Genomic DNA, 27,482 nt, shown 5'->3' with positions numbered 1-27,482 from the left:
TTCTGTTTCAACAAAGAAATACAGAAAAAACCTGTGATAATTGTGAGATATTTGGATATGGTGTTTTTTCTTTTGTTTCTTAATGGTATGATCTTCTAACATCTGTTACAGGTGAACTGAAGGAAATTAAACAGGACATCTCAAGTCTCCGGTATGAACTCCTTGAGGAAAAATCTCAAAATTCTGAAGATCTGGCAGAACTTATAAGGAAACTTGGGGAAAAACTGTCAATTGACTCTAAGGAAGAAGAAAGCAAGAGATAACCAAAATGTTTAAGAGATGCAACAGAATGTTAACAATTCACTTAAAGCCATATTTCTGTTTTTCTCAAGTCTAGCTCACGTTTATACAGAAGATTCAGAAATTAAATCATTCCAATTCTTCATTGAAAAAACACAGTGACAAATCCTGTGGGTCTACAATAGGGAGGGGATGCCACTTCTGTAAAGATATTTATTCTTTACTTGCTGAAAAAGAGTTAATTTGATATAATTTAAATACTCAATTTACCTCTTTTAGAATTCCAGTGGAATCTTGATATCTTGATAAGGCCAGTCATGAAAGACTAAAAGCATAGATCTAAAATTTTCCTACATTACTGTTTCTGTTTATTTTTTGCAAATTTCCTTTTGTAAAGATTCTTACATATATTTTGGTGAAGCAAAAGAGAAAAATTCCACACTTTTACATATATATATATATATATATATATATATATAAAGCTATTTAATTTTTCCAGCATTCCCAGGTGTGGGGGGGGGAGAGGTTGGGTTCTTAAAAATAATTTAGGAATGTTTCCATGCAGAGGTAAATTATCAAGATACGCATAGCACTGTATTATACTTCTCCCATCTTATCCCTGTCGCTGCTGGACTGGACTATCCTGAAAGATCCCTAGGTTCCAATGGGAGTCAGTGCATTTATAAATAGGTATTTTTCACCAAGTTTATTGAAAAGCTATTGCTGAGACCAGAAGAAATTTTTTTTTAATCCATAATATTTAATCATTAATGTTCTAATCTCTTACAGAATTCCCAGGCTCTTCAGCTTTTATGTCTTGAGCTGAACTTCCCAAACTGCAGGGTGGGGGGTTGAATGTAACAATTTTATTTAAGGTAGAAGATACTAAAATGTTAGGTGAAACCCCTCTCTGAATTCTGGCGGTAGCATGCATGAGGGACCATGTTTCCCCATAGTTAAACCTGTTTAAATCATAACATTTTCTTCGGATCTCTCCATAACAAACAAAAGCATCTTGTTTCAAAAGTTCATGAAATCTCATCTTCTTTGCATCCCTCGTCCTTTTTTCCACTGGAGAAAGCTCAGTTCTTGTGCCATGTTCTTTAGGGCTCCAAAGAATAATCTCCATGCCATCAGCAGAGGCCTTTAGTGCTTTCATCCTGCCGACTGCAATACTTCTATGTCTCTTTCTGTTAAACTGGAGATGAGGTGTCTGTCTCTGGCTGTTTGTTGTGTCACTAATATGTCCATGCAGGATAGTCAGCTAGTTTCTGTCTCTCCAGGTAGATTCAGCATAAATTCCAGATAATCTTTTCCTCAGTTAATACAGTAATTTGTATTTCCCACTGATTCTGTGACTGTTATAAACATATATTACATTGGGCATCTCTCTTCTCTTTAAGCTTGGTTGTGATTAGTGAAAGGGTTGTGAAAAATTGTAACAGGGACATCAAGGTGTAAGAATGCACCTGTAAAAGACTTGTATGTTGAAGAAACAAGGATGGAAATATCAGTAATTGCTTTAAAGTTAGCTTTGTGAAATTTATTTATTACGGAATGTATCAGAATGTTTCTGCCTCTCCCTTTTAGGCTGATGTTATTTTTTAATGGGTTTAGATTAGTTTCCATCTGAATTTACTGATAGTCTTTTTTAAAAAAATTTCTGGTGGAATCACTGTGCATTTTCAGGGAAAAAAAACAACACGTGTATTAGAATGGGTTTTGAAATCATATGGAGACAGGTGGAGGCAAGGGTCTGAAGTCAACCTGTCCTGAGGTTGTTTGTCACGGTGTGGGGGAACTGCTTGGCACGTTAGTTTAGCCACCACTGGAGCATATGGGACAATCTGTGTCCTTGGGCTCCAGGCGTAATGAACTCAGGGTTTATAAACTCCCAAGGCTTCTTCCTCTGAGGGAGAAGAAAGAAAGTGAGGTTTTCAAAGATAGTAGAGCATGGGCATTTGGTGTGACCTCAGACTGGAAGGCAATATGACCATAACTTCACTGCCTTTTGGCTCCTGGACGGTTCCTGGCCATCTCCCTCAGGCAGGACTGGCCACTGATTTTGAGTTCCCACTTGAGTATTTCAGGCCTGGTTTTCTGAAGCAGTGAGCAGTTAGTTCAGGACCATTGAATGACTGTTAGAGGCCATGCTGCTCAAAGCATATCTTCCACCTGTGACAAGCTCCTTGGAAAATCTGTTGGTCAGAATTTGAGGTAACAGGGACAGTCAACATTTGCTTTTGGTAATCAGAAGTCTTTAGTTTTTGGTCATTGTAATGTGCAGTTTGGACCTGCTCTAGTGCTAGGCGATGGTAAACCTTCACTCTCCATAAACTCACTGAAAAGAAGTACATGAACACAGTTTAAGATCCAGGCACTTCTAAAGATTTTTATTACAGAGATAAAATGTACACTGTGAATTTGTTTAAGCCCAAAATTTGGCTTACCTTAAAACAATCAGATCATAATGTATATATTGTATTTCATTAAGAAAACACATATGGATTTTTTATTTCAATGAAGATATTTTATATATAGTTATTACTCATGGAACAATTTGTTAAATATATTTGAAGAGGTCTATTACCAAATGTAGTGTGACAAGCAATGTAGTATTCAAAATGAGCACAATACCAAATATATTATTCTGTTTTAAAAAAATTAAATGTATCAGACTCAAAATATCTTTGTGATGCATTGTATGAATATGTTGGTATTTCACTGGGAACCATTGGCTGCTCTTGCTTGGAAGACTAGTGTGATAAAACACTTTCAGTTGCAGCAACACTAATACAAAAAAAAGTTTCAAAGAAGGTACAAGGGTCTTTTCATACTTGATTAGATTCAAGACCAAGTATTTTGTCTGCTGTGACTAACTGTGACTCATGCCAGATGTTTCAGAACATTGCAGTAGGTAACAGATAATTTTCATCTTATATAGTTCTTCTTTTGGTTTCTAATAAAAAAGATTGATATAACTTTGATGAGGAAGTATTTCCAGATTTATTCGTGAATTATTAAGATAACAAGACAGTCTTGCTACCTACTTATTGTTTCTTGAATTTTTTTGAGCTCAGCAATTCAGTTTCTGTAGCAGCAGCTTCCACATCTAAACCAGACCTGCTATGAAGAAGTATTGCCTTTATATATTTTTTCCCCGGAGTATTTCTTAAGCTTGAATTATGAGATACAGTGAGTAGAATCTGTTATCTCTTAGACATTCTCCTTTCTGTTCCTCCAAATATATTTCACTAAAAGATATAAAAGGGCTTAAGAAGTTCTGAAGAGAAGAGAATACAGTAAGAAAATCCACAAATAAGCAAATCTTTGTTCAATATTTTCTCACACTTTTCTGGATGAAACAGAGTAATGTCTAAATATTGGGAAAAAGCTTTATACATTCTGGAGAACCATGAATTTTATTAGAGAGCAATACTGCAATGTAAGCTTAAGGTACTCAAGCTTTATGGTGAGGTCATGAATAAGAGCTGCAGGATTTCATGTGAAAATTCAGATATGACAGGTAAAAATCTGCTGTATTTCACCCTATCTTAGAGCACTTACAGGCCAAGCCAGTGAATCCTACTGGTTTTAGAAGTGGGATCTACAGGTTCATCTGATTTTAGATACCAACCATGAAGACTTCTGCCTCTGAACTTGTCTAGAATTTCTTTGTATTCAGTGGATAGAAGTGGTCAAAGGCATGATTTTTTGTCATCTTAAGGTAGACAAGTATCCCAGGTGAGTCACATTGTAGAAGTGATCATTTTTCTCCTGTTACTATGAAGAAGCCACTGTGACTGTTTATATTGTAGCAATGTTTATATTGAAGTGTGAGAAGTCCCAGCTTGACAGAAATGAGCACTGCAGCACACTGCAGGGCCATGAACAAATGCTCATCTGTTTGTAAGTGCTTGAACTGATGAAGACACTCATTGAGAGGGGCAGGATCTAACTTGCCTTCAGAAGAATGTAGCTCATTCCCCAGAGATGGTGGGTGAGTAGGGTCTTCTTTATTCTGCAGGAATATTTCATTGTTTCCTTCATTAGTGTTACTGTGTGTATGCATAAATGAAAATACCCATTAACCAAATCTGTCACAAAAGTGAGAAAAACTCTGTTAACGGTACACATGGCAACTAAATTCTTGTTGATAAACTAGGAATTTTATGACAGAAGTTTGTATTCATGTTTTAGTACATTGGGGTGAGCATATATTTTCAATAACATGTCTTCAAGATTTACAATATACAGCTTGTTCTTGGCAGTACTTCAGCTATAGCAGCTGTATCAAGTAATTTACTAAGAACATGTTCTTATGACTGCCTTGTCCCAAGATGCAATTTAGTCCAACAAAATCTTGCATTTGCTTCTTAGAGATTTCTCTCAAGCTTGAAATTAGTAGCTGAACATTGCAATTAATATGTTGTAAACCACATAATGTGGAACTGTACTCACTTGCAGAACAGTAGAACTTGTCCTTATAGTGCAAATTGCTAATTTTTCATGTAAATATTTAATGCTTTGTAAAATCTGTTACAAAATGCCTTGTGTGAATAATATTTCTAAGACTTATGTTCTTAGTTAAATTTTAATTTGGCCTGTGGAAAATAGAACTCACAAAGTTTGTGTTTGGAAAGCTACTTGTACTTCAGGAGCTTATACTGAAAGAGAAGCTAAGCAAGACTGAGAAGTACATTAAACTCCATGCGCTTAGAAGTCCAGGGAATCCCATGCACTGTTCTTCCCTGGTGTATATTACTTTGAGTACCTCAAAACATTTCTTTTTTTTCCTCTTTTTTTCATTGTTGCAAAAACCAAGTTTCCTGTTTCTCTTTTTGTTCTTGTCACCATCTGTAATATGACAGTGCAGTAGGGATCACAAAGTACAAACTTTTAGTGGTTTCTCTGTCCAAGCAACTGCATTTTAGTGGGATTTGGTTTTAATTTTTTCAGTATTCTGTGACTCAGCTCCTTCACACTTATTCTTTACTCAATTGATGGACCTCCAATCACAGCATTTTAAGAAGATCGGATCATATTGTATGCAAAGTGCATTAGATAAGTAATTATCAAAATTAATAGCAATATTTTTATGCATTTTTATACATGAACACTTTTATACCTCTTCGATATTTCATTGTGCTCTATAAACAACGAGTATACTCTAATAGGTTTGCACAGTCTGTCAAAAAGGACATAAATAAAATGACAACTGGTCTAAAACTTACTCACTCTCAAATACAAATAAATTTAATTTCCCATGACCTTCATCAAACCAGATCAACTCTTTGTTTCTCAGTTTCTTCCTTTATGCTAGGGGAGAATGATACTAACTTGTGTCAACATGCTCAAATAAGTAGTTTGAGGAATTTATGAAAGAGAAAACTTCAGTTCTTTCTCAAAGGGAGTATTTCCTTGTTTCCACAGAAGATTTTGCACAACTTTGCCAAAACTCTGATGGTTTAATCAACTTCAGTAGAAAAAAACCCACAGGATTTCATGAGTTTAATGTCTTCACAGAAAAAGGCACTGCTATGGGATTGTTCCTTAGAACTGCAGTTCTAAAAGTTCCAGTTAAGACAATCTGTCCTGTCAGTAGCCAAATTATTTAGTCTCCATCTTCTCATGGTAAATTGAGGATCTGCAGATGGGTTATAACCTACTCACTTTTGAATGGAGAAATATCACTGACAAAGTAAGTTGTTTAAAAAAAATGAACATGAGCAAGTCTTTCTGGTGAACAGAAAATAAGGTACAATATCAGGTTGCTATCAAATCATGTTGGTAGTAAAAGATTCTAGACTACTTTATATGGCTTGTGCTAGAGCACATATGGTCTCTCCTAACATGTAATTCTTCTTTTCAAAAGAAAATATTTCTCCTAGAAGTGACCTTGGCTTGAATTTGTCAGCATCATTTAAGAATTCTGTGAGTTTCTTCCCTCTGAAGTGGACCTTGGTCTATATTTGCACTTTATTTGAGTAAACGAAACTGCCTGATACAGCAGTATTAGTGGCTACATTCCTTCTGCAGAGGCTTCTCTCTGACCCTACAGGAGGCCACTGATCATAGTACTATCAAGAGTGTTAAAGACAAGCCCTGGCTGGACCAAGAAATATTTCTCAGTATCAGACTGGGAAGAAATAAAAAGAAAATCATTACCAAAGAGCCTATGGTTCTTTTAATGTTGCAAGTTAGCCTGTATCCAACTGTCTGGAAATTTTGTCTCTTCTAGTTTAGATATCCACAGCACACATAACACAGCAAGCTATCTAGGCTCCCATTCTAGTCTCTGAAAACATAGAGAAAATTCTAGGGCACAGTTTTAGATATCCGTAACATATCAGCAAATCTTGCTTTCAAAATACTTCTTTCCCTCCACTGCTCACATAATTCCCATCCACTGCCACAAACTCCTAGTTGTGAATGTTTGTGTGAACACAAGAGCGCAGGTCACCAGCACCTTCTGCTTCAGGGCCTTTGCTCAACACAGGCTTTTATTGCCTGAATGTTGTTTCAGAAGTAAATATTTACTTTGAGTGGAAGTGCAGCCTTGACCCAATCTATTGTAGTTCAAAACCTCAAGAAGATGGGAAATCCCTTGCTGGGTGACCAACAAGGTTCACATGAAGTATTGAGCCAACAAGAACTGCTGGCAGTTGCATGTAAAACTATGATGAGTGCTTTTTGCAGATGTTCGCAGCTTCAAATGGTGTACTTTAATAAGACTCAGATTTTAGATAATTTGTGAATGTTACAAATTATTTCCCATTACACTTGTCTTTGGACTATAATTTCCAGCAGTTTCAGTTGATCTAGTAGCTGATCACTCAACATCAAATTATTCAATTGTTGCATTAGGCAAGCACCAAGACGTTTTTATTTCATGCAGGTAAATTTTCTCATCACCAGCTAAAACTAAATATGAAGGAGACTGTGTTGGGGATAGGATGTTTATTGATGATCCCAATGAGGTATCCTCACCTCCCTGCTCCACCATCATCTCATAGGAAGACAGCATGTCATGTCCTCAGGGGTTTTCTTAGGAGCTTGATAGGAGAGAATACAGATATAATTAAAAAGATTGAACAATGTTTTTAAAAGATGATCCTCTTGTCAGGCTTCCTTGAAATTACTTCAAATGCATGAATTTCTTTTGGTTTATTTTATAGAGAGAAGAATACCCAAGCTGCAGAACTGCAGTCGGTGTACTGCAGTAGCTCTGGAACAAATAATTCCAGTTCTTCTCTTCATTAAAAAGAAAAAAAAAAGACTTGAAAAATTTGGAAGCAGTCTTTGCCACTGCAAAATTGACGTATACATGCCTCTCCAGTAAACTATTTCTGTTTTACTTACCCCTTCGTTTCATCTATCACTTCTTTTGAAAAGTAAATTGTTAAGGTTACCCATTTATTTTTAGGTTTATTGGTTTACATACTTGGTTTAGGCAGGAATTCAACTTTAACTAAAACAATTGTATTTCAAGTCATCATTTTCAATGTCTGTAAGTTTTATGGTGTTGTTGAAGCATAGTCAACAACTGCTAACCAAGAGTTTGTCATCCTGGGCTCCTTCCATGCACAATGAATACCATCAGTTGATGCAATGATAAGTAAAGCCCTCTGTGTACCTGCAGATTACAGGATGTATGCCAGAAAATGAAAGATGGTGGTAGATATCCATCTTATTTAACAGATTACAGTAAAGATAGCCTGGGATTTCTGGCAGGTAAATGATGTTTGGATTCACAGACTACATTGTAGAAGAGCTGCTACTGCAGACTTTGCAGACCCTAGGTGAAATTAATCCATTCCAGTGACTTAGAGTGAATTTTTCTTCGTCTACACCCAGACAATTTTAATTAACTTTATAATAGGACTGAAAAATATCTATATGCACACTGTTCTGTGTGATACAAACCTGTAGATGTTTGTCTAAAGTAAATTCAGTCTAATAGGCAAGGTGAAAACAACATGGAGAAATTAGTTTTCAAATACAACCTCAGGTGTTTCTCAGTTCAGATGAATTGATACGTAAGAGGGAACTAGAGGGAACTGTTACAATGGGGGTTGATTTACAGTGAAGTCCCTGCAGGACTGTGGGTAAGCCCCCAGAGCCGGCAAGAACCACCCTGGAATCTCTAGTGACAAAGTTCAGTAACAGTTCTAAATTTCTACTGCCAAAAATTGCAAAACAAAGCCTTAGAATATTTCCAATATAACCGAAGTATTAGTGACTGCCTGAAAGACAGCTTCTAGCAACTCCTGAGGTTTATGGTCCACCTGACATCTTAGGATGATAAAAAAGCCCCAAAACCATGCAATAGTGGGTGTCCATCTGTAGGCAATGGAAAAAGAAACCGTTGACAACTCATCATCAACTTGGATGAGTTGCAACAACACTTTTTCTTGTAGTGCTGTACTACTGTTATATAAATACAGTTACTGGATCAAAGAGAAAAGATATGATGCAGCCCAGAAGCATATCACATTTTCTCCAGTTTACGAGAATTACATTCCCTCTTGCTACGTTAACACTGTCCACATGAGTCCCATTAAACTCTACTTTCTTCTCAGTTCACCCCTGTAATTGTCTTAACTGGGTATGTAAATACAAGATGTATCATTCTCTTTTCAATAAAGCAAGTATTTTAACAATTTTATTTCTCAACTGCATTTCCACATTCCTTCTACTCTTTTCCAAATAACAGTGAGCTTGAGAACAACAATATCCCACATCATTGCCTTGGCCCTGCCACCATAAACGCATTATACCATGGCCAGAGGTTTGAATTAACAGGTACAGTTAGGAAATAGATATATTGATTCAGAAATGACTATGATATAAACAACTTATCCTTATGCAGTACATTTATCAAGGTCATAGCTAATTGAATTTAGTGTATCAGGTTTCCAGAAATCTTGCTACAAAAAGGGGAGGAAGCACAAAAAACCCCCCCACTTTTTTGAGCAAACTAAATTCTGAAAGTCAGAACCACTGTCCTCATTCTTATTTCTTGTTTAAAGTATAAAAGGATTTGAGTATTTCAAAAAGGCCCTTAAAAGCCCAGTTTCTGCTGGGAGAAGTTATCTTTAGTGCTACAAGTGGCTGTATTCATGGCTAGGCTTCACGAACGAAGATTTAGGAGGCTCTATCCACGTTCGTTACAAGCACGCTGGTGGCTGTAAACAACTGCAATATAGATAAATCCCCTTCAGCAGGATGCATCCCTATAGAATTAAAGTCTTATAGCCCTGTTCATATTTATGTGCACCCTCAGGCTGTAACATGGATGCCCTGTCTGGACATCGCTGTAAATAAAATACCTCAGCCCCTGATGGCTTTCTCCATCACTGCAGTCATCAGCTCCGTTTTCCTGGGAGTGTGCATGTAACCTGCCTGCCAAGCATGAACACCAACCTTGATGCAAGCCTAAAACCTGCCACCCATTGAGATTGTTTGGATGAAAGTGTTTGTTAAGGAAAAGCCAGTCACAACGGCTGAGCCCACACATACCTCCAAAGTTCAAGATTATTCCTAGCTAGAGTATGTATGGACCTGACACAGGAATATGATGTTCGCCTGGCCTGAGGTCATTTTTATGATGCCCACAGTGCCATCCCATCTTTTGACTCCATATGACTCTCTTGGACAAATAGATTCATCTATAATCCTGTAAATCAGATAAAATCAGGCCTTATCAGTCATGCAGGTGAAAGAATTGCAGCCATCTAAGGGCAGCAGTGATGCACAGAACATATCAGTGCACATGCTTTGGGTTACATGGGCCTATGGGAAAATGGTGTGACTGGAGCTAGTGCCTCTGTGAGGTCTCTAAGGCACAAGAAGACTGACTGACCAAACCACAGGAAATCACAAGCACAGACACCACTTTCAATGAATGTGCTATACACAATCTGTGTTGAACTGATTATATTAATTTGCAGTATATTTTTCCGTGTACGACTTCTTAAATAAAAAGCACAGTATGGCTCTTTTGGAGCTGCATAGTTAAAAAGCACACCTATTATTTGAGGTTCAGGCAAACTGAAGTACAAATTAAACCAAAAGTCTGTCTGAATTTGTATCGATATGGTAAGGTTTTAAGGACAAAAGTGAGATAAAGTTCAGTGAATCCAAGACCTGCAATATTCAAGACCCTTGCAAGAGCACGATCCACCACACTGGGGCAGTCATGCCCTGGGTTTGCTTAAAAAGCAAGTGATGGACTGGCTGTGCACAGCCCTGCCAAACCTGCTATCTCATCTCAATGAGCAGTGCTGGCAAAACACGTTCACACTGACACAAACACACATGCTTTGTTTTATACCTATACACGTATGTACATGTAAATGTACACACATTACATACATAGGTGTATGTTTGTATATACTACATATATGTATGTATTATACGTACACACAAGCATACATGCATTATACATATGTACATATTATTAGATGTACAGACACCAAACTTATTTGAGTTTTACGGTGCGCTGAGCATTCCCATACAGTGTTTCCTATAAAGCAGACTATCAAGTGAAACTATGACTGCAGTAAACCCACTCAAAGGCTGTGGAAATAATTTCAGACTTACATCTCAATCACATGATAAGAATAAGGGGCAATGGACACAAGGTGCAAGAGAGTAAATCCGGGTTAGATATTAGGAAAAGTATTTTTCCACTGGACATGTTCAAACACTAGCACAGGCTGCTCATAAAGGCTATGTAGTCCTAATCTTTTCAGATTTTAAAAAATTGACTGAACAAAACCTTGAGCCACCTTAATAGAGTTTGGATCTACCTTGACCAGGAGGCCAGTCCAGAAGAACTATTGAGCTTTCTTCAAAACTATTCTATAAGTCTCTGATTATTATGGATATCTTTAAATACATTTACAAGCCCCAGAAACTGAAAGTGCTACATGTATTTAACCAAAGCAACTCTCTGGGATCCTGGGCTGGCCTTGTTTGTAAAACCTCTGCTTTGTGTTCCAGTAATTGAATGGATGCAAGAAATCTGAGATTTCATAATTTGATTTTTCCCTTGGTGAGTTTGGGAAATTTATCAATTTTTATGCATGTCTTCTTTGTCTGTGAATAATCACTTCCGTCTCATCTAAACAGAGCAGATTTACAGTATTTGTTTATTTTATTTCCCCAGCCAAGGAAAATAACCAAGGAACAAGCAGCCAAGCAAAATCTCCAAACAGACAAACCAATATAGGCAAACAAACAGGGGCCCATCCCTATTTGGGAAGGCTGGAGACTGCAGAAAGTAACATCTGTATGTACCATAAAAATTATTATTCTAATCTGATGCATCAGGATTAGAAAGCTACCTAGAAAATTGTCTTAACAATTCTTTAGAAAGATGCTAAAAAATTCTTTAGAAAGATGCTATAACAATTCTTTAGAAAGATGTTATACCAATTCTTTACAGTATCATGAAAATGAAGCTCTGTGAATAAAGCCACACCTTGGGTATAACTCAATATGAATGTTTAAATCCCTGAACATGGAAACTTTTAAGATTTAAAATACATTTGCTGTCACTCCTCAGGCTAAAACTTCAAGTGTGAAATGGGTTGTGCTCAATCTACTCCACCTATTTTCATATTATCCTGTTTCTAGAAACACAACTCCAAATTATTTTTCTCTTGTGTCCTATCTTGCGCCATTTTTTTCCAATAAACCCTTGATCATCAATGTTTAATATTACTTTTTGAATAGGTGAGTGGAGGTGGGAGTTTGATGGAGCTTGTTCAGGATGACAAAAGCTAAGGGAGAGAGAGGAGCAGAGAACCTGCTCTGGATTTACAGAAGAAGGTCAAGGGAGTTGGATTTTTGATATCTTAAAGGCCACAGATCAACTTTATTAGGTTACAGGTGAATATGAGATATATTTTGATTCCTTCTTTCTTTTGTTCCAAGAGTTGTACTAGATTTGTTACTTTTTTGTAAAAAAGAAGATACTTTACTATGATCTCCATTTCTATTCATTATTTCTTCATTAATGCAAATATTTCCTGATTCCAACAACTAGCCAGTGTTGTAACTTTGTACAGGCCTTTTACTGTATTTTCCCCACTCATAAAAGATGGAGCCAGAGGTTTCTGAGAGAAGCTCCTAAGTAAATGGCCTCTTTGGGCATGTATATGATCTAAAAATAGAACAGGAAATTTGACCCAGCAGCCCTGGAGCTCAGGGACCAAACAGGGTCCTGGCCTCTGTCCCATGCAAGCAGTAAAACTTGTTGACCTCATGAGAGAAGGTGTGAGTGCCAGAGCCAGTACATGTTCCAGCTCTGCACATATGCCATGGCTGGTACTCTTCACCCCAATTCTCGGTTGCTCTGGCTTTACAGAGTAGTCATTGAGAATATAACCCTCAGCTCCATGCTTTTAGCTCTCCCATGCTAGACATGTTTACTGGCTCCCAAATGGCTCTCATAGCAGAATAGCTGTCTTCATTTTATTCATAAAAAATAAAACATTCCAGCCACCTGTCCCACCGTCTTGAAGCCAAACAGAAATTCACAGTGGTGGCACATGTCGAACATGCTGCATGATTTTGGCTTGGATGCATTTCCTCAGCTCATGCTGCAATAGTGGATGCTGAACACTCCAGTGCTGTCAGGCTGTGTTTTTATATTTCTCATCCTTGCCATCCCACATATGCTAATTGACTGCCCACTGCCTCATTTATACATACAAATTTTCATTTTAATGTTCCCTGTCCTTGTGACTTACGTTTTATGTCTAGTTTCTTCTTTTGGGGCTGGAACATCTACAGTCCTGGCAGGGTCACGAGGGTTGAATTACTTCAGTATCTGGGCTTATTCTGCAGAAAAGTGATTAGGTGACACAGCCTTGTGTCTATTCGCTTTCTTCCCTTGCTCTTAAGCATTGGCAGGCAGAGGAGTGATGTGAGTAAATTGACCGCAAGTTTTCTATGCCTGCTAGAAGATAAGCTAGTTACCTGGAAAAACCACAGTGATTTATTGCTGTACTATGTTTTAACACTTTTGTTTTTACAAGTAATTTTTACTAAAGCCAGTGCTGCACTTTGCACACTGAGGTTCAGAAAGGTAGAAGCAAGCAGGTGGTCTGTTATCAAATTTTGTGACTTATCTTTCCTCAGGAGTTTTGTATCTAACTGCAGACAAGGTTTGTGAAATTATGTGGGATATAAGGAGGACTCAGAAGAACAGAGTAAATACATTTCCCTACTTATGGTTGGGAAATGTTCTTGGTTTTGCTAGGTTTTTGGGAAGGACAGGTAGACAATAATGTCTGAAAGGTTTGCACAGCTACTTCCCAAGCCCTGAGTGAGGGGAGTTGTATGGAACAAGTATATGAGAAAGGACATGTCCTCCCACTAAAAAAAATTACCAAATCAGTTTACCTGATGGAATTTTGGAAAAAAACATAATTTCTTTAGTCTACATCAGAGAAATCAGGTCATGAATGTCTCATTGCTGTATGTTCTGCACAACACTGGTGCTCAGTAAGGAAATACAAACTGACCCCCCACAGCTATAAACTGCAAGTCTAGGGCCTCTCTCCCCCAAAAGAGAGAGTTGACTCGTGTATTTGGTGCTAGTGCGTTGTGATTAGCAAAATAAAGGGCATTAGAAGGCTTTCATTCCTGAGGCAGAAAAAGGATTACTTTTAAAGGGAATAGTAAGCTCTATTTACTGCCAGTGTAGCCCAAGGCATGGTGCTGTCACCAGCTTCTACTGTCATTAGTGCTTACATGACTGTCTGATTTCTAGCAACAAAAGGAGCCCCCATTGGATTAGGAGTACATTGGGAAGGGGTCTGTGTGTCCTTTACTGCCAAACAGGAGTCCCAGCAGCACAGCTGATGCCTGTGGGAATCCACCCAGGACTGCCTGCCCCAGAGATCCAGTTGCTCTTCCATGGGCTGTTCTCGAAAAATCTAAAGGTTCACACCAAACTTCCATGTTCTGGACCTGTTTATTCGATATGAGGGGGGAAAAATCTATTTTCGTGAAAAAATAGTATTACTTTCATTCACATTATTATTCACTGCACTTTTACATAAAGTTCCTAGAGTCTGACCTCAGAAAGCATGAAAATTAAAAGGCAGGGACTGGAGTGAAAACTTGCCAGCACTCTAGAAACACTCAGTGTGTTTTTTCCCTGCAAATGGATAAAATAGGCTGAAATGAAAGAGTGAAGGTTTATTATCTGTCTTTTTATCAGGAGAAAATTTTTTTTTTCTCTTCACTAGCACTATTTCCCATTGCTTCTGTATAGCAAAGGTCAGAAACTTTATATAACTACACTAGATCAAATTCCTTATTGGTAAAAATGTACTCTTCTCCCAACGCTCTTTTTAACCTTCTCATCTTCTTATAACTTTTGTGTGTTTAGAAACATGTATATGCAATAAATATGCCCTCAGGCACACGGTGTGACTTTTGGGGATGGTTCTGTGCAGGGCTAAGGGTTGGACTCGATGACCCTTGTGGGTCCCTTCTAATGCAGTATATTCTGTTTCTGTGATTCTGTCTCTGAATATATGTATCTACACGATGTAATTTGTTTAACTATATCTGCATCTGTATTTGTATAAAGACAATTTTAAACTTTGAATGTAATCAAATGTCTATTGCGCTCAAAATATTAAGGGTGTATTACTCTGATTAAAAATCACTGGATTGTTAAATAGTTTTCAGTGCCAAAATAGCAGAATTTTCACTCTGTGGTTAATTCAGACCAGGAAAAGGAGGCATTTTCCCTTCTTAGTATGAACTAAATGAACTATGAATTCAGTCTTCTATGAGTAAAGTGTTTGACGAAGTATATCTGTCTTCTAGACCTGAAATGTCACCAAGATGTTTGCTCACAGGATTCTAACTTTATTTTTTTTTCCAATCCATCACTATAAATCACAAAGGAAGGAGAAAATTCCAAGAGCAAAATACATCTCCAGCCAAAATAAATCCTTTATTTTGTGGTTGTTGATGTTAATAAAACTGATCGAGATCCACAGGACACAAGATGATTGAAGTTGTCAGAAAAAAGTCATTAACCCTTCAAAAACAGACACAACTTCTGTATTTTGGTACTGAATAGGTTATTCACTCTAAATGAACTGCTAGACTGAATTGCAACTGAAAATTCAAATGGGGGAAGGTTTTTTTCTGACTGGAGCTCAAATCCTGTAATTTCTTAAAATGTCTTGGAAACCTTTCCCCAACCAGCTCCCAGTGACCTCCATAGCATCACTTTGCCATGCTCAAAGTAATTCTCTACGCTCAAAGGGACACTCGAAGTTATCAGTATTTAGGGAATAAACATGGAGGGAGTTAGCTCTTCTCAGCACAGGGTAAAATATGTACTTGTGGATTAAATTACCTGTTATGGCTTTTATGGAAGTGGTTTCAAATCTTTGTTTTCAAAACCCCCCTGCCATGGGCCGTGGTCAGAGACACCTGCCATTTAGACCAGATTGCTCAAAGCCCCATCTAACCTGACCTTGAACATTTCTAGTAATGGGGCATCCACAATTTCTGTGGGCAATCTGTTCCAGTGCCTCACCACCCTCACAGTAAAGGTCTCGTAGCCCCCTTTCGGTACTGGAATGCTCTGTATCGTCTCACCTCTACTCCAGGCAGAACAACCCCAGCTCACTCAGTCTGTCTTCACAGGAGGGTGCCCTATGCCTCTGATCAGCTTTGTGGCTCTCCTCTGGACTCTATCCTGCAGCTCCATGTTGTTCCTATGTTCAGCACCTCAGAGCTGGATATTGCACTCCAGGTGGGGTCTCACGAGAGCAAAGTAGAGGGGGAGAATTCCTTCCCTCAACCTGCTGGTCACATTACTTTTGATGCAGTCCAGGATACGGTTGGCTTTCTGAGCCATGAGATCACTTTGCCTGGTCATGTTGAGGTTTTCATCCACCAAAATCCCCCCAAAAGATGGGTAGAACTAAAGTTCATGCCCCTGCAAATGTCAGTGCTGATGTATCTCACACCAGCTGCAAATACCTTGATGCCACAATCAGGTCAACATGAAGTTAACAGTGGAGTTTTTCGTTTCTCTGGAAATCACTAGAAAAGTTTCACATGGAAAATTGCAGAGACTTAATGTTTCTGTGTCTGTTTCTTTTTTGGTATGGGAGAAACAATAACCTGTTTTTCACTCCCATCTTATCTGTGATAAATTCTCTAGTGACGGTTTTATTTCGGGCTTTCTTATATCTCACACAAGTAGAAGTCTCGATGGCTGGAAAAAAACACAAGAAACAGCAACAAAATAGGAATAAATGATGAAGTGCAACACTATAACAAGTTAACCACGTGGCCAAAAAGGCTTCTTCAATGTTTTTTGAGTTGTTGTCATTGTGATGCTCTAAGCTATTTGCTGGGGCTAGGATGAGGGAATCACTGGGAGCTGCACCAGCAATCCCTGTCAAGACCTGGTCAAAGAAGTCGTAAGCCAGAAAGAGGGGGGCTTATTTGCTTTATGTGTAATTTGTTTTCTGTTCATATATTTCCTTTGGGCGTTATGGGACAAGATGTGAATGCAAGTGTTTAAAGTGAACTGCTGTTTTCCAATTTCCAGACCTCCTCTAGGGTCTTTACCAGTTCTTGCTTCTCTCTGACTGAATATAAGCATTATCCTTTTCTGTGAAGTCTCTGAGGACATCCACAAGTTCACACTGTCAAAGTTCAATGGGAATATAACTGGTAAAAATCTTTGATATCTAATAAAAAACCTGCTCCAATGGGGTCAGGTTCCCCCAAATTTGTTATGTACTCTATTACTCACCTGCTTTGCCTTAGAATAGTGTATTTTAGCAGAAAAAGACTTGCAAGAATTTTAAAATATTATCTGCATTGTTGGGTCAACAAAACTAGCCAGGAGTCAGACTGGTCTTTTAAAAATCTGAAGACTGGAAGCCCACCCCTCATCCTGACATGGGATCAGTTTTATGAATACCTTGTCTCAGTCTGCTTTTAAAACCTCTGATGCTGATGACTTCACAGCAATCATAACCCACACCCAGGCTCTACTGTCCCTAAAGGTAGATTTGTTTTTTTATTTTTTTCATCTGAAGTTTTCTTGCTGCACTGTCAGGCCATACTGTCTGAGCACAAAGAGACAGAGCATATTACTCATTATTCTCTTCCTCTTTGCCACTGTCTCCTATGCATTTAAGGACAGTTGTCATTTCAGTCAATTCTTTTCCTCAAAAGTCATGCTTTTTAGATTTTTATTATTTAATGTAATTTCTTCTGAATTTTTTATATCTCATAGTAGATGTGACTGTCCAGCTAAGGCCCTGCCAACACAAAACAGAGCTGTAGTTTGACTGTCTCTTACAAGCTCACCTTCAGTTTATGCTGGTCTTTTCCTCGAGGGCACGTCTCAGGTGACATTCATTTCATTCCTCATCTACCATAACATTTGGATCCCATTTTTTAGGCAGAATTCCTACCTAGTCTGTTCCTTTCCATAATGAGTCTTCAGATAAATGTAGATTTCTGCTCACATTGTAATTGAATTATATTATCTTTGGAGTTTTCCCCAGATCATTTCTCTAATTTCTACATATGAGTCTGTATTCAGCCTGCCTTCCAGAGGTTCTGCAGTCCCTGCCATCTCTGGGAAAGGACCATCCTGAACTGAATGTTCTCTTCTTTAGCAGGGTTGATGCCTGAGGACCTTTCTGAGTCCAGGGAAAGCTATTCTGTGGTATAACACCACTAACTTCAGCTGGGGCCTGCTGTTCCTCACGTTGTCAGGCTCAGAGCTTGAGCATCTAAATCAGGTTTTGTGAGAGGTCTGATGACACCGCTGTCCAGCTTGCCCAAGGAACTCCTCTCTTCCCTTACAAGGCTGGAGTGGCCTAACACTCCTCTGGCCACTTGAAGAAGGATCTGCTGCTGGCCACGCTTCTGTTCAGGCATTTGAGATGTGCAAGATTTTGTGCAAAGTTAAAGGAACAGCTGCTGTTTGCACACATTTATATAGCGGGTTTGGATGGTGTGGAACGCTGACACCTGCTGCTTGAGGTTCTCACAACTTCTGCCTGGCTTTAAAGAGAATGTTTTCTGCCTTTGTTTTTATATTGGAAATGGACAACAGTTCTGGGGACACCAGCTGAAGTCTTGGGCAGAATTGTTAACCCCTTATCTCATTGGCATGTAGTTATTTGCACATGGAGTAACTCCACTAACATCAAAGTTGTTTGTTTGTTTTTGGTGACTAACTTTACCTTAATTGAAGCGAGGTCTAACTTTTGCCAAATACATAAATAAACAAAAAATTAAGTTTCTCCTTCTTCTTCTCAAGATGTTTGAATTCTAATTATTTTATGGCTCACTTGTAACAGCAACTTCAAAAAAAAGCAAAAAACCCAACCAACCAACCAAAAGCAAATAGACTAGATTTTATTTCCTCTAGGTTCTGTTGTAGCAGGCATCCCTTCCCAAACCGCATGGTTTTTAGACCCAATTTATAACTATTAATTGTTAATTTGTAGTGTTTCATGAGAAGCTTGCTGTTAGCTGCATTGTTGAAGGAATGCATCATGAAGTTTGAAATCTTTCAATGCTGTTCTTTAAAAAGCAGCTTGAATTCACATTTCCAGCATCTCAGTAGAAATAGAGAGTTAAATTTACAAGAGTTATGATAACATGCCCTCCAACCGAGCTTTTCTCATTTGTCAAACTGATCTAGCTCCATCCACTTTCCTGAAAGAGTTTGCTGATATACGTCTCTTTCTTAGACAACCAGAAAAGTCCTAAAAAGCTTAGATACTAAAGCAGGATTAAGATGAAATATCAACACCGAAAACCCAAACTGCTATCATAAATCTTTGCTCAACTAATTCCTGAGATCTCCAGGTGCCTAAAATCACCAGATCAACTCTTTGCTTTTCTGTCAGTATATTCTGCTGAGTATACCTGTGAAATTCATGCTTTACAGCAGTAACAATGCAGCCTTTCATGGAGTTTCTAATGCAGCCTCATGTTTAGATTGGAGTATTTTCTGCCCAGGTAAAGAGAGGAAAGACTGTCTCCATTCCATAACTTTAGTGGTGCAGTGTAGATAATCTTCTGTGTTTTCTTTCTCCTTTGGGTGATGAGGAAGGTGAGGGTGCTGAAACAGTGTGGGACCCATAACCAGCTGCCACTGAGCCTTCTTCCAGGTACTGTTGGTGACCGCAAGAAGGACTGCTGGAGATTTCTCTGGTACTGATATTGCCAGTTAACTTTATATGCTGTCTTTCTCAATCTTTCTGCAGTTTCTAGAACAGATGATTTCCTTGAAATACATCTTGTAATCTCCTGCAGTAAGGCCTACCCTCTCTTTGAAGCTATATTTAGAGCCATTATTCCATCAGGTTCTATACTTTCTGTGCCCTCCATTCAACTTGACTTGAAGGGAACTAGCATAAGATGCTTGTCTCTACCAATACTTCTCAATAGCTTTGCCCTTCTGTGCACGTTGAATTGAGGCCAGAAGCCCTATTAAGTTGTTAGAGCTCTAGTCTGGTTATTTTTTTACAAATCCAGATCATTTCCTGGCAGAACAGACTATACAAGCATTACTACAGAAAATAATATGTAATTTAAGACATGAGATCACTCAAGAAGAGCTAAATATAGCTCAATCGTGTATCTGTTGAGGAAAAATCTTTGCAAATCTGATGTTTTTTCTCCTGCAGCCCAACTTTGAGGATTCTTAATTTGGCATCAGTGTGGTCTATGAGAGAATTGTCCTTTCATCTTTCTCCGAGTATCATGCACTGATTTCTTGACGAAATGTTTGTAATCATTCTGAGGATTTGAGGAGGTGTTTTTCTAGCATTCTCTGATATTTTTTGGGGGAAAAAAAATCCAGAAATACTTTTCATAGTTCACTGTTTCCATTACCTGATTGCATAGATGTTCTGTTATAGATTTATGTTGCTTTATTAGTTATCTTTTTCCAGATGTAACATAGAGCAGTGTCTCAGAAATCTTTTAGGACTTTCATGTTTTATTGAGTTGAGAGCTTATGGTGTTATCAGTGTGGAGGGCCTGGCCTCTGCTTTAGTTGGTGGTCTTGGCAGGGTCCCTCACAAGATTTGGATATCATTTTTGGTATGGGTTTTGTGTGGTGTTGTCTGCTAGTTAGATGTGACCTCTGCATATTCTACAGTTTTTCTCCACTTATTTTTGTGAATTACAAGTAACTCAACTTCAACTGACTTCCTCTTTGCAAAGGATAAACTGTTTGAGAAATGTTCAGCTCCTGGCCCTGTCCTGTTGTTGTCATCTTCTTCTGGAAGATCACTGTTTTCTTTCCCTTCCCTTACTTTTAGCTGAGTCAGAAGGAAATGAAGATAAGCACACAGAGGATCTGGTAGTTTAAGCAGCTTTACTTGTGCCAGCTGTTACATATAGATTTTCAAATATCCTGCTCCTTGGACTTCATGCCCCTTTTGCACCAGCCGAATTACTTTAAGGAAATGCTTCTTCCCCGCATAAGTCCCCCTCAAATCTTGATGGCTCATCTCAGAAGATATCTCTTGGTAACTCTTAGGATACAGATCCTCTCTGACATGGAGTGAAAATATTTTTTTTAGCTCTGGTGCTGGGAATGTGTATATAGATGGATATGCTACTGTTCATGTAAAAACACACACTACAAAATATGAGAGGTTTTTTGCATATAGGTCTTCCAATACTTGCTATGTGTTGGATGTTTCTCATGTCAATCCTGACTGGGATACCAAGTTCTGGTCCTGGATATCTTCCTGGCAGTCACATTATTTTGTTTGTGTTCTTTGGAAACAAAGCTGCCTTTCCCCAGAAAAAGTCTTTCTTGGAGATATTTCATCTTGAAGAATATTTACAGTTCAGGGCAACCATAATTTACTTCTGTGGCTAAATAAGCCCTGATCTGTTTTGGTGGGAAAGAAGTTGAAGGATTTGTCTGCCTGGTGGATTCTGCCTTTTCTCATAAATGAATGCTCTTTTTTTTTAATTCAGAATAATCATCTCATCACTTCCTATTGCCCTTTACAATTTATGAGCATAAACATGGTAAGAAAATGAATATAATTGTTGTTGGGATTTGCACTAGAAATGCTAATTGTGATATCATGTACCTCCAAGAAATCATATATCTAGTAACTGGAAAGCTGCCTGGTGGAAAAGAACCTGGGAGGGTCGGTCAACAGTGGCTGAACATGAGCCAGCAGTGTGCCCAGGTGGTCAAGAAGGCAAATGACATCCTGGCCTGTACCAGCAATAGTGTGACCAGCAGGACCAGGAGAATGATTGTCCCCCTGTACTCAGCACTGGTGAGGCAGCACCTCGAATCCTGTGTTCAGTTTTGGGCCCCTCACTGTAAGAAAGAAGTTGAGGTGCTGGAGGGCATTCCAGTGCAGGGCAATGGAGCTGGTGAAGGGTCTGGAGAACAAATGTAATGGAGAGTGGTTGAGTGAGCTGGAATCTGGAGAAAATATTTTTTTAGCTCTGGTGTTGGGAATGTGTATATAGATGGATACGCTGCTGTTAATGTAAAAACACACACTACAAAATATGAGACTCAGGGGAGACCTTATCACTCTATACAACTACCTGAAAGGAGGTTTTACTGAGTTGGTGGTTGGTCTCTTCTCCCAGGTAACAAGTGATAGGACAAGAAGAAAAGGCCTCAAGTTGTGTCAAGGGAGTTTTAGATTGGGTATTAGGAAAAATTTCCTTAAGGAAAGGGTTGTGAGCATTGGAACAGGCTGCCCAGGGAAGTGGCTGAATCACCATCCCTGAAGATATTTTAAGACGTGTAGTCAGGGTGCTAAGACACATGGTTTAGTGGTGGACTTGGCAGTGCTGGGTTAATGCTTGGATCTGATGTTTTTAAAGGCGTTTTCAAACCTAAATGGTTCTACAAGTCTATGATTCCGCAGAAATTAATCAGCTTGGTCAGCATTAGGGAGAAACACTAGTTAAGTCCTACCATCACTCTAGCTGCTTAAGGTCCCTGAGCCCAGGTTTAGCAGTATCTTATAGCATACAGTAGATTTCCCTAAGGCATAAGGTTAACAAGACATTTGGGAATCCATCCTTTGCCTGCAGCCTCAGGCCTTCCAGCTTTGGTTTGCTCTTGGCCCGCTGGGTAATAGATTCTACACACTGCCACTCCAGAAAATTTCATCTGATTTCCTATTATCAGCAGATTCTCTCCAGTATAGCAGTCTACAGATACTTTAATCAGGAAGAAAAAACTGAAAAGAAAATGGCTTTCTCTAGTTCTGTTGTTTTGAGCATGTGATATGGCAAGGATGATACATTCAGGAGTGTTTAGTGAGGAAAAACAGCTTTGGAAGTCATGCTTTCATAGAGTGGATATACAATAATTTGACTTGGACAGCATGACATAACTACTGAAAACCAGCAAACATGCCACCAAAAGCAGTGTGAATAACTTGCAGATAATTCACAGTATCAAAAATATTGGTGAAAACAAATAGCTATTTTTTTTAAAAAAAGGATCTCTAAAATTATCTCTTATGATTAGGGGAAACTATTTTTGGCTGAAGGCCATGGAGCACATAGACATATGTGGCTTATACAGAGGTAGAAATATTATTCTCAGATTTCTGCCCCAGATTTTAATGAAGAAACACCCAAATGGAGATGGTGGCTCCACCCGTTTACACCAGTTAATACTGAGAAATACATTCAAAAGTTCAAGCAAAACTGTATTCTCCTCTTCTTAATCTCTTCTGGCAGAGTTAACTAGCTAGTGTGCTCAGGAGCAAGGTACTCCTGAGTAAGGTGCTCAGGCCACCTTAAGAAGACAGTTCAGTTCCTGTAGAAGAGAGGCATCTGTTGTCTCTTTACATAGAACAAAGGCCACAGTCCAGGTAGGAGCCACAGATGATCTGAGGAAGCACTGGTTACTTCCCAAACACCTGACCATCTCACATATCCAAGACTATACAAAGCTACTGTGCTACAAGCACTCATACAAGTTCAGTGAGCTATTTCTGGGACTTCAGAAATGCTTAACAAAAAAACCTACTGAGTAGAACTGTTAGGCAAGCACTGGGGGAAAACAAGGGCCTTCCTGTACCTAGGGTGGATATGTGTGGGATATGTAGGAAACCTGGTTTAGATCCCTGTTCTGTCTAATTGAGTCCTTTCTACCCTGGTTTTCCCCTCCTGTACCTTAGGTATAGACTAACTTTTCAGATATTTGAGATAAATGCCATCCAATCATTTTTATTATTTTTGTCACATCAAGCATTGATGCTCACAGGAGCAGGAAGCCACAGGAGCATTTAAATTGCACCTCCTCCATCTGAAATTAAATCTTTGAAAGCTTCATGATCGTTTCCATGACTGCTTAACTCTCCCCAGGGCTGACTGACCTGGAGATGAGAATACCCTGGGCTCAATCCCCCTAAATGTTGTTCATCTCAGCGTCGCAAACCTGAAGGACCCTTATGGTTTAGCCCTTAATCTGTCTTCTCCATTCATTCCCCACAGACATAATGAAGTTTCTACTTCAAAGCCCCAGAGTATTCTGAGGAACAATGTATTCTGTTCTTGTGAAGAGCTCGGTTACTATAATAATGGAGATAAAAGCACACAGACCAGTGGATATTGTACAGACATTTACCCCAATAGCACAGGGCACTGCATACATGTTAAAAATCACTTTAATATATTTGAAGGTAAAAGAGGTTGAAACCATACCTGCTGAAAATTCTAGCCCACCTTCCTAACAGAGAGAGATATTGCAAAGAATCCAGTTTCAAATTTGATTAGGTTAGCTTGACACGCTTTCTGAAAATCAGAGAAAAATATATACAGATCGGCTAGAATAAAAGTTACTTAGGAAGCTCTTACAGGAAAGTTAGACTGACAAGAACAGCAGCAGGGTGCTTGAAATCTCAAAAGTGAACTGTGAGAAATTACAATTGTCATGACTGCGAACTTCAGACAGGAGTTTTCAATGCTGAAAATAATGCCAAGAAAAAAAATGTTGGGTTTGGCTGATTTTAATGAATACAAAAGTGTTAAGAGCAGAGTTTTGGCATGGATCAGCTTCAGAAACAATATAACTGTTTCTGAGTCTTTTCCTTTGAAACAATTGCATTTGTACAGGATTCAAAAATTTAAGCTGCAGGCTATGAATATCTTTAGATAAAGGTACATGTGGCATAACGTGTGTCTCCCAGAGATGAATCTACAAAACAATGGTCCAAGAGGGTGACAATTCTTGTTATCAGAGCACTAGGCATCCAAGCAAGAAAAATTAACTTATTACCTGTTATGATATCAGTGGTTGAGTCTGGAAACATCCTAAAAAAATCTCTGGAAATTGGAAAGCACTTTACAGGACCTTGATGAAATACAGAAAAGTAATTGTTCCACAGAGCAATGAGACCAGTTTGGGCCCAGCTATGACATTATAATTCCTCCTAGCCATAAATATTTCCTCACAGACAAGTGTGATCAGGAGACTTGCCTACTGGAAAGGATGCCTCCTGTTTTCATATCTCCATGTAAGGGGATGAAGATCTGAGGGTTCAGATTTTAAGCCATAAATCTACAACAGGAGTTAAGATCCCTACAAGTTAACTCAGCCCTTTTCCCTTCTGAGAAATTTTCATTTACTTCAAGCTATCAAAGAAGACCACACGGAGTAGCAGGTGGGACACATGGGTCCCATTCAGTGTCTTGATCACCAAGAAGCCAAAGAATAACGCACATCTTTAGTCACCTAAGACAGAATTACATCTAAACCTAAAGTTAAATCAAATTGTTAAAGTCCTTAAAGGTCTAGAGTCCTATGAAACAATCAGATTTAGGGATGTGAAAAAGCATAAGTAGTTTTATAATTTCCATGAAGAAAACAATCAGGAAAAGGCAAAAAAGGAGTGCAGCTGAGTAAGTCACATGTACTTCAGTGTGGTAAACTGTGATAAACCATGTCTTGTTGCCTTTCATTGAACAGTGTCTGCCTCCATCACTGCAGAATCTTGGTAAGTGATGAGGGTAAGTGCAAATAATGATAGTTTAGGTACCTCAAAGCTTTCATTGCAACCTTTTTAGTTCATGAACCTCATCATTTGGTCCTGCTGGGACTCAAGAAGACCAACATTTTTAAGGGTCAATGTTTGCTGTACAAATGCATAACAGACCACTGAAATACAATGTGACAATGAAAAATTAGCTTGTAAGAATATCATTAATTACTTCTTAGCTTATTTTATTTTACTACTATAAATTATTGCTGGGCAATAAACTTGGAAATTATTGCCAAGCGATCAAAGATGATGTCCTATGGATGCTTCAGAAAGCTCATCCTCTGGCTGACAGTGATGCACAGAGGCACAGTCAGGCCTCAGAATGAGAGGAACATGTGCATTTTCAAGTCAGTGGCATTTAATGAGCCACAAATCTAGCTCGATTTCCACATTCTCCTTCTTATGTCTCATAAAGATTTCGAGCATTTTTCTTAGCTTCAAATAACACTTCCTCTGGGGGGGGGGGAAAGGAGAACATCTTTGACAAACTGAAATTCAATGGAAAGTTTTTTATCAGAGCACCCTGGCTTTGTCCCTACATGCAGCTGGCCATGTCCTTACTTGATGAAATTGCAAGAGCCACCCTTGTGAACATAGCTGCAAGTGTGCACAGGCCAGTACTGGTTTGAGCAATACTTGATGAAGTATAGTCTGCTACCCTCCAGAAACTGCTGGAATTGCTTTGGTTAATATCTGTTTCACACAACATATCTTCTGGGAATCCTGCCTTGGTGGCATAATCCTAATAAATTTTTTATTTTATTGCCTAATAAAAGGGACTTTAAAGACCATGTGGATCTGTAATTGAAGATTCTAGGCTTAAAGAGAGAACAATTTTATAGGAGCACAGGGACATGATGTTTGTTATGAGAGCAGAGCCTACCCACACCATAATTTCTGCACAGCAGATGTGGAACAGCGTGATACAGAGGAATGACTGGAAATAGACCCCTTCTAGCCCTGGATTGATGCTGAAAAGGTAGGAACAAAAACAAGTGAAAGAAGCCTTTCTGAAGTTTTACCCCTTGTGAGCCCCTGGCCAGTCACCATGACTCACCGACCCCTCTCCTGCAGCATGAATTCAGTTGTGTTGGGGCAGCACAGGCATCTCACAGATCAACATAATCTCTAAATGGCTCCTTTCAGCCTCAGTTCTGGCAAACTGAGCTGAACAGCAGCTTAAATCTGGGCCCTTTCTCACCCTGTACACATGCACCTTCATTTGGCTCCAGCAGAGAGAGCAGGGTGGGAATCTATGGGAAACATCCAGCATGAACATGATGCCCTGCTACAGGCAGGCTGAGTTCAGGTGTCTGGCTTGAAATGAGACTGTTTCAGAGGTGTAAGGTGCTTGGCTATGACAATGATGTTCTCTGTACTGTGTTCTTATAACTCAAGTGATGACCTCTCACTGCATCTTTACCAAGTCTGGAGACTTATGCAGAGTGTGGTGGGTTTCCTTACACATCCTGCTGCTGAGCAGAGGCCTCATTCTGTCCTTGGCCTGCATTTTAAAAAATGCAAAGTCAGCCCATCCTGGGTCTCTTAAGTCACAGGCTTTCACATTTAAAAGTCCTGCAATCCAGTTGAGGCTGGTTATCTACAAAGAGAGTTGATTGATAAAGTATTCCTCAATAATTCCTCAAGTAATATTCTGTCATTGAATATGTAATTAAAGTATACTGCACAGGTCTGTTGCTATTTTAAAGAGGTGAGTTACTGTTCTTTCCTTTTCAAAAAATGGCTTGGTTTATAATTATTTTCTGACACCACACTGTGCCATCTTGTGTTTAATTAAACAAATATGGACACACGTGCATCAGGGAGAGGGTAGATTTATTCCTAACAAGCACATTTCCTATGTGCCCTACCAATTCATGCTTTGTTAGTTTGTATTTCACAAAAATTTCCTGATATAATTCTGTTCTGGAGAAATCTTGACTGAATTACCCTCAAGGGTTAAAAGATCACAAGTTAGTGTTACACATTGTCTTAAAATACAATTTCAACTATGCCTCACTTTGAGTTTTTTATTATTTCAGCCTACAGTTCAAAGGAAATATTGGAAGGGAGAAAACTGTTGCAATCTCCTCTTCATCAAAATCTGCTAGCCTGATGATATTATCCGATGTCAAGATGATACAGTGACACAAAGACTGC

At 38.8% G+C, this 27,482-nt stretch overlaps 1 protein-coding gene across 1 annotated transcript in view; it reads left to right on the top strand.

The window, feature by feature from the left end:
* The window catches only part of TRPC6 (transient receptor potential cation channel subfamily C member 6), an 81,869-nt gene extending 78,642 nt beyond the window's left edge, over positions 1-3,227 (top strand). Inside the window, exon 12 of the mRNA XM_064645157.1 lies at positions 112-3,227. Coding sequence (XP_064501227.1) covers positions 112-263 — 152 coding nt within the window. The 3' untranslated portion in view covers positions 264-3,227. The remainder of the gene's footprint in view (positions 1-111) is intronic.
* Positions 3,228-27,482: the final 24,255 nt, after the last annotated feature.

The sequence above is a fragment of the Pseudopipra pipra genome, chromosome 2, assembly GCF_036250125.1.
Source record: "Pseudopipra pipra isolate bDixPip1 chromosome 2, bDixPip1.hap1, whole genome shotgun sequence".
NCBI classification, from domain to species: domain Eukaryota; kingdom Metazoa; phylum Chordata; class Aves; order Passeriformes; family Pipridae; genus Pseudopipra; species Pseudopipra pipra.
Note: the sequence above shows the minus strand (reverse complement) of the source record. Positions and strands in the feature narration are given on the sequence as shown.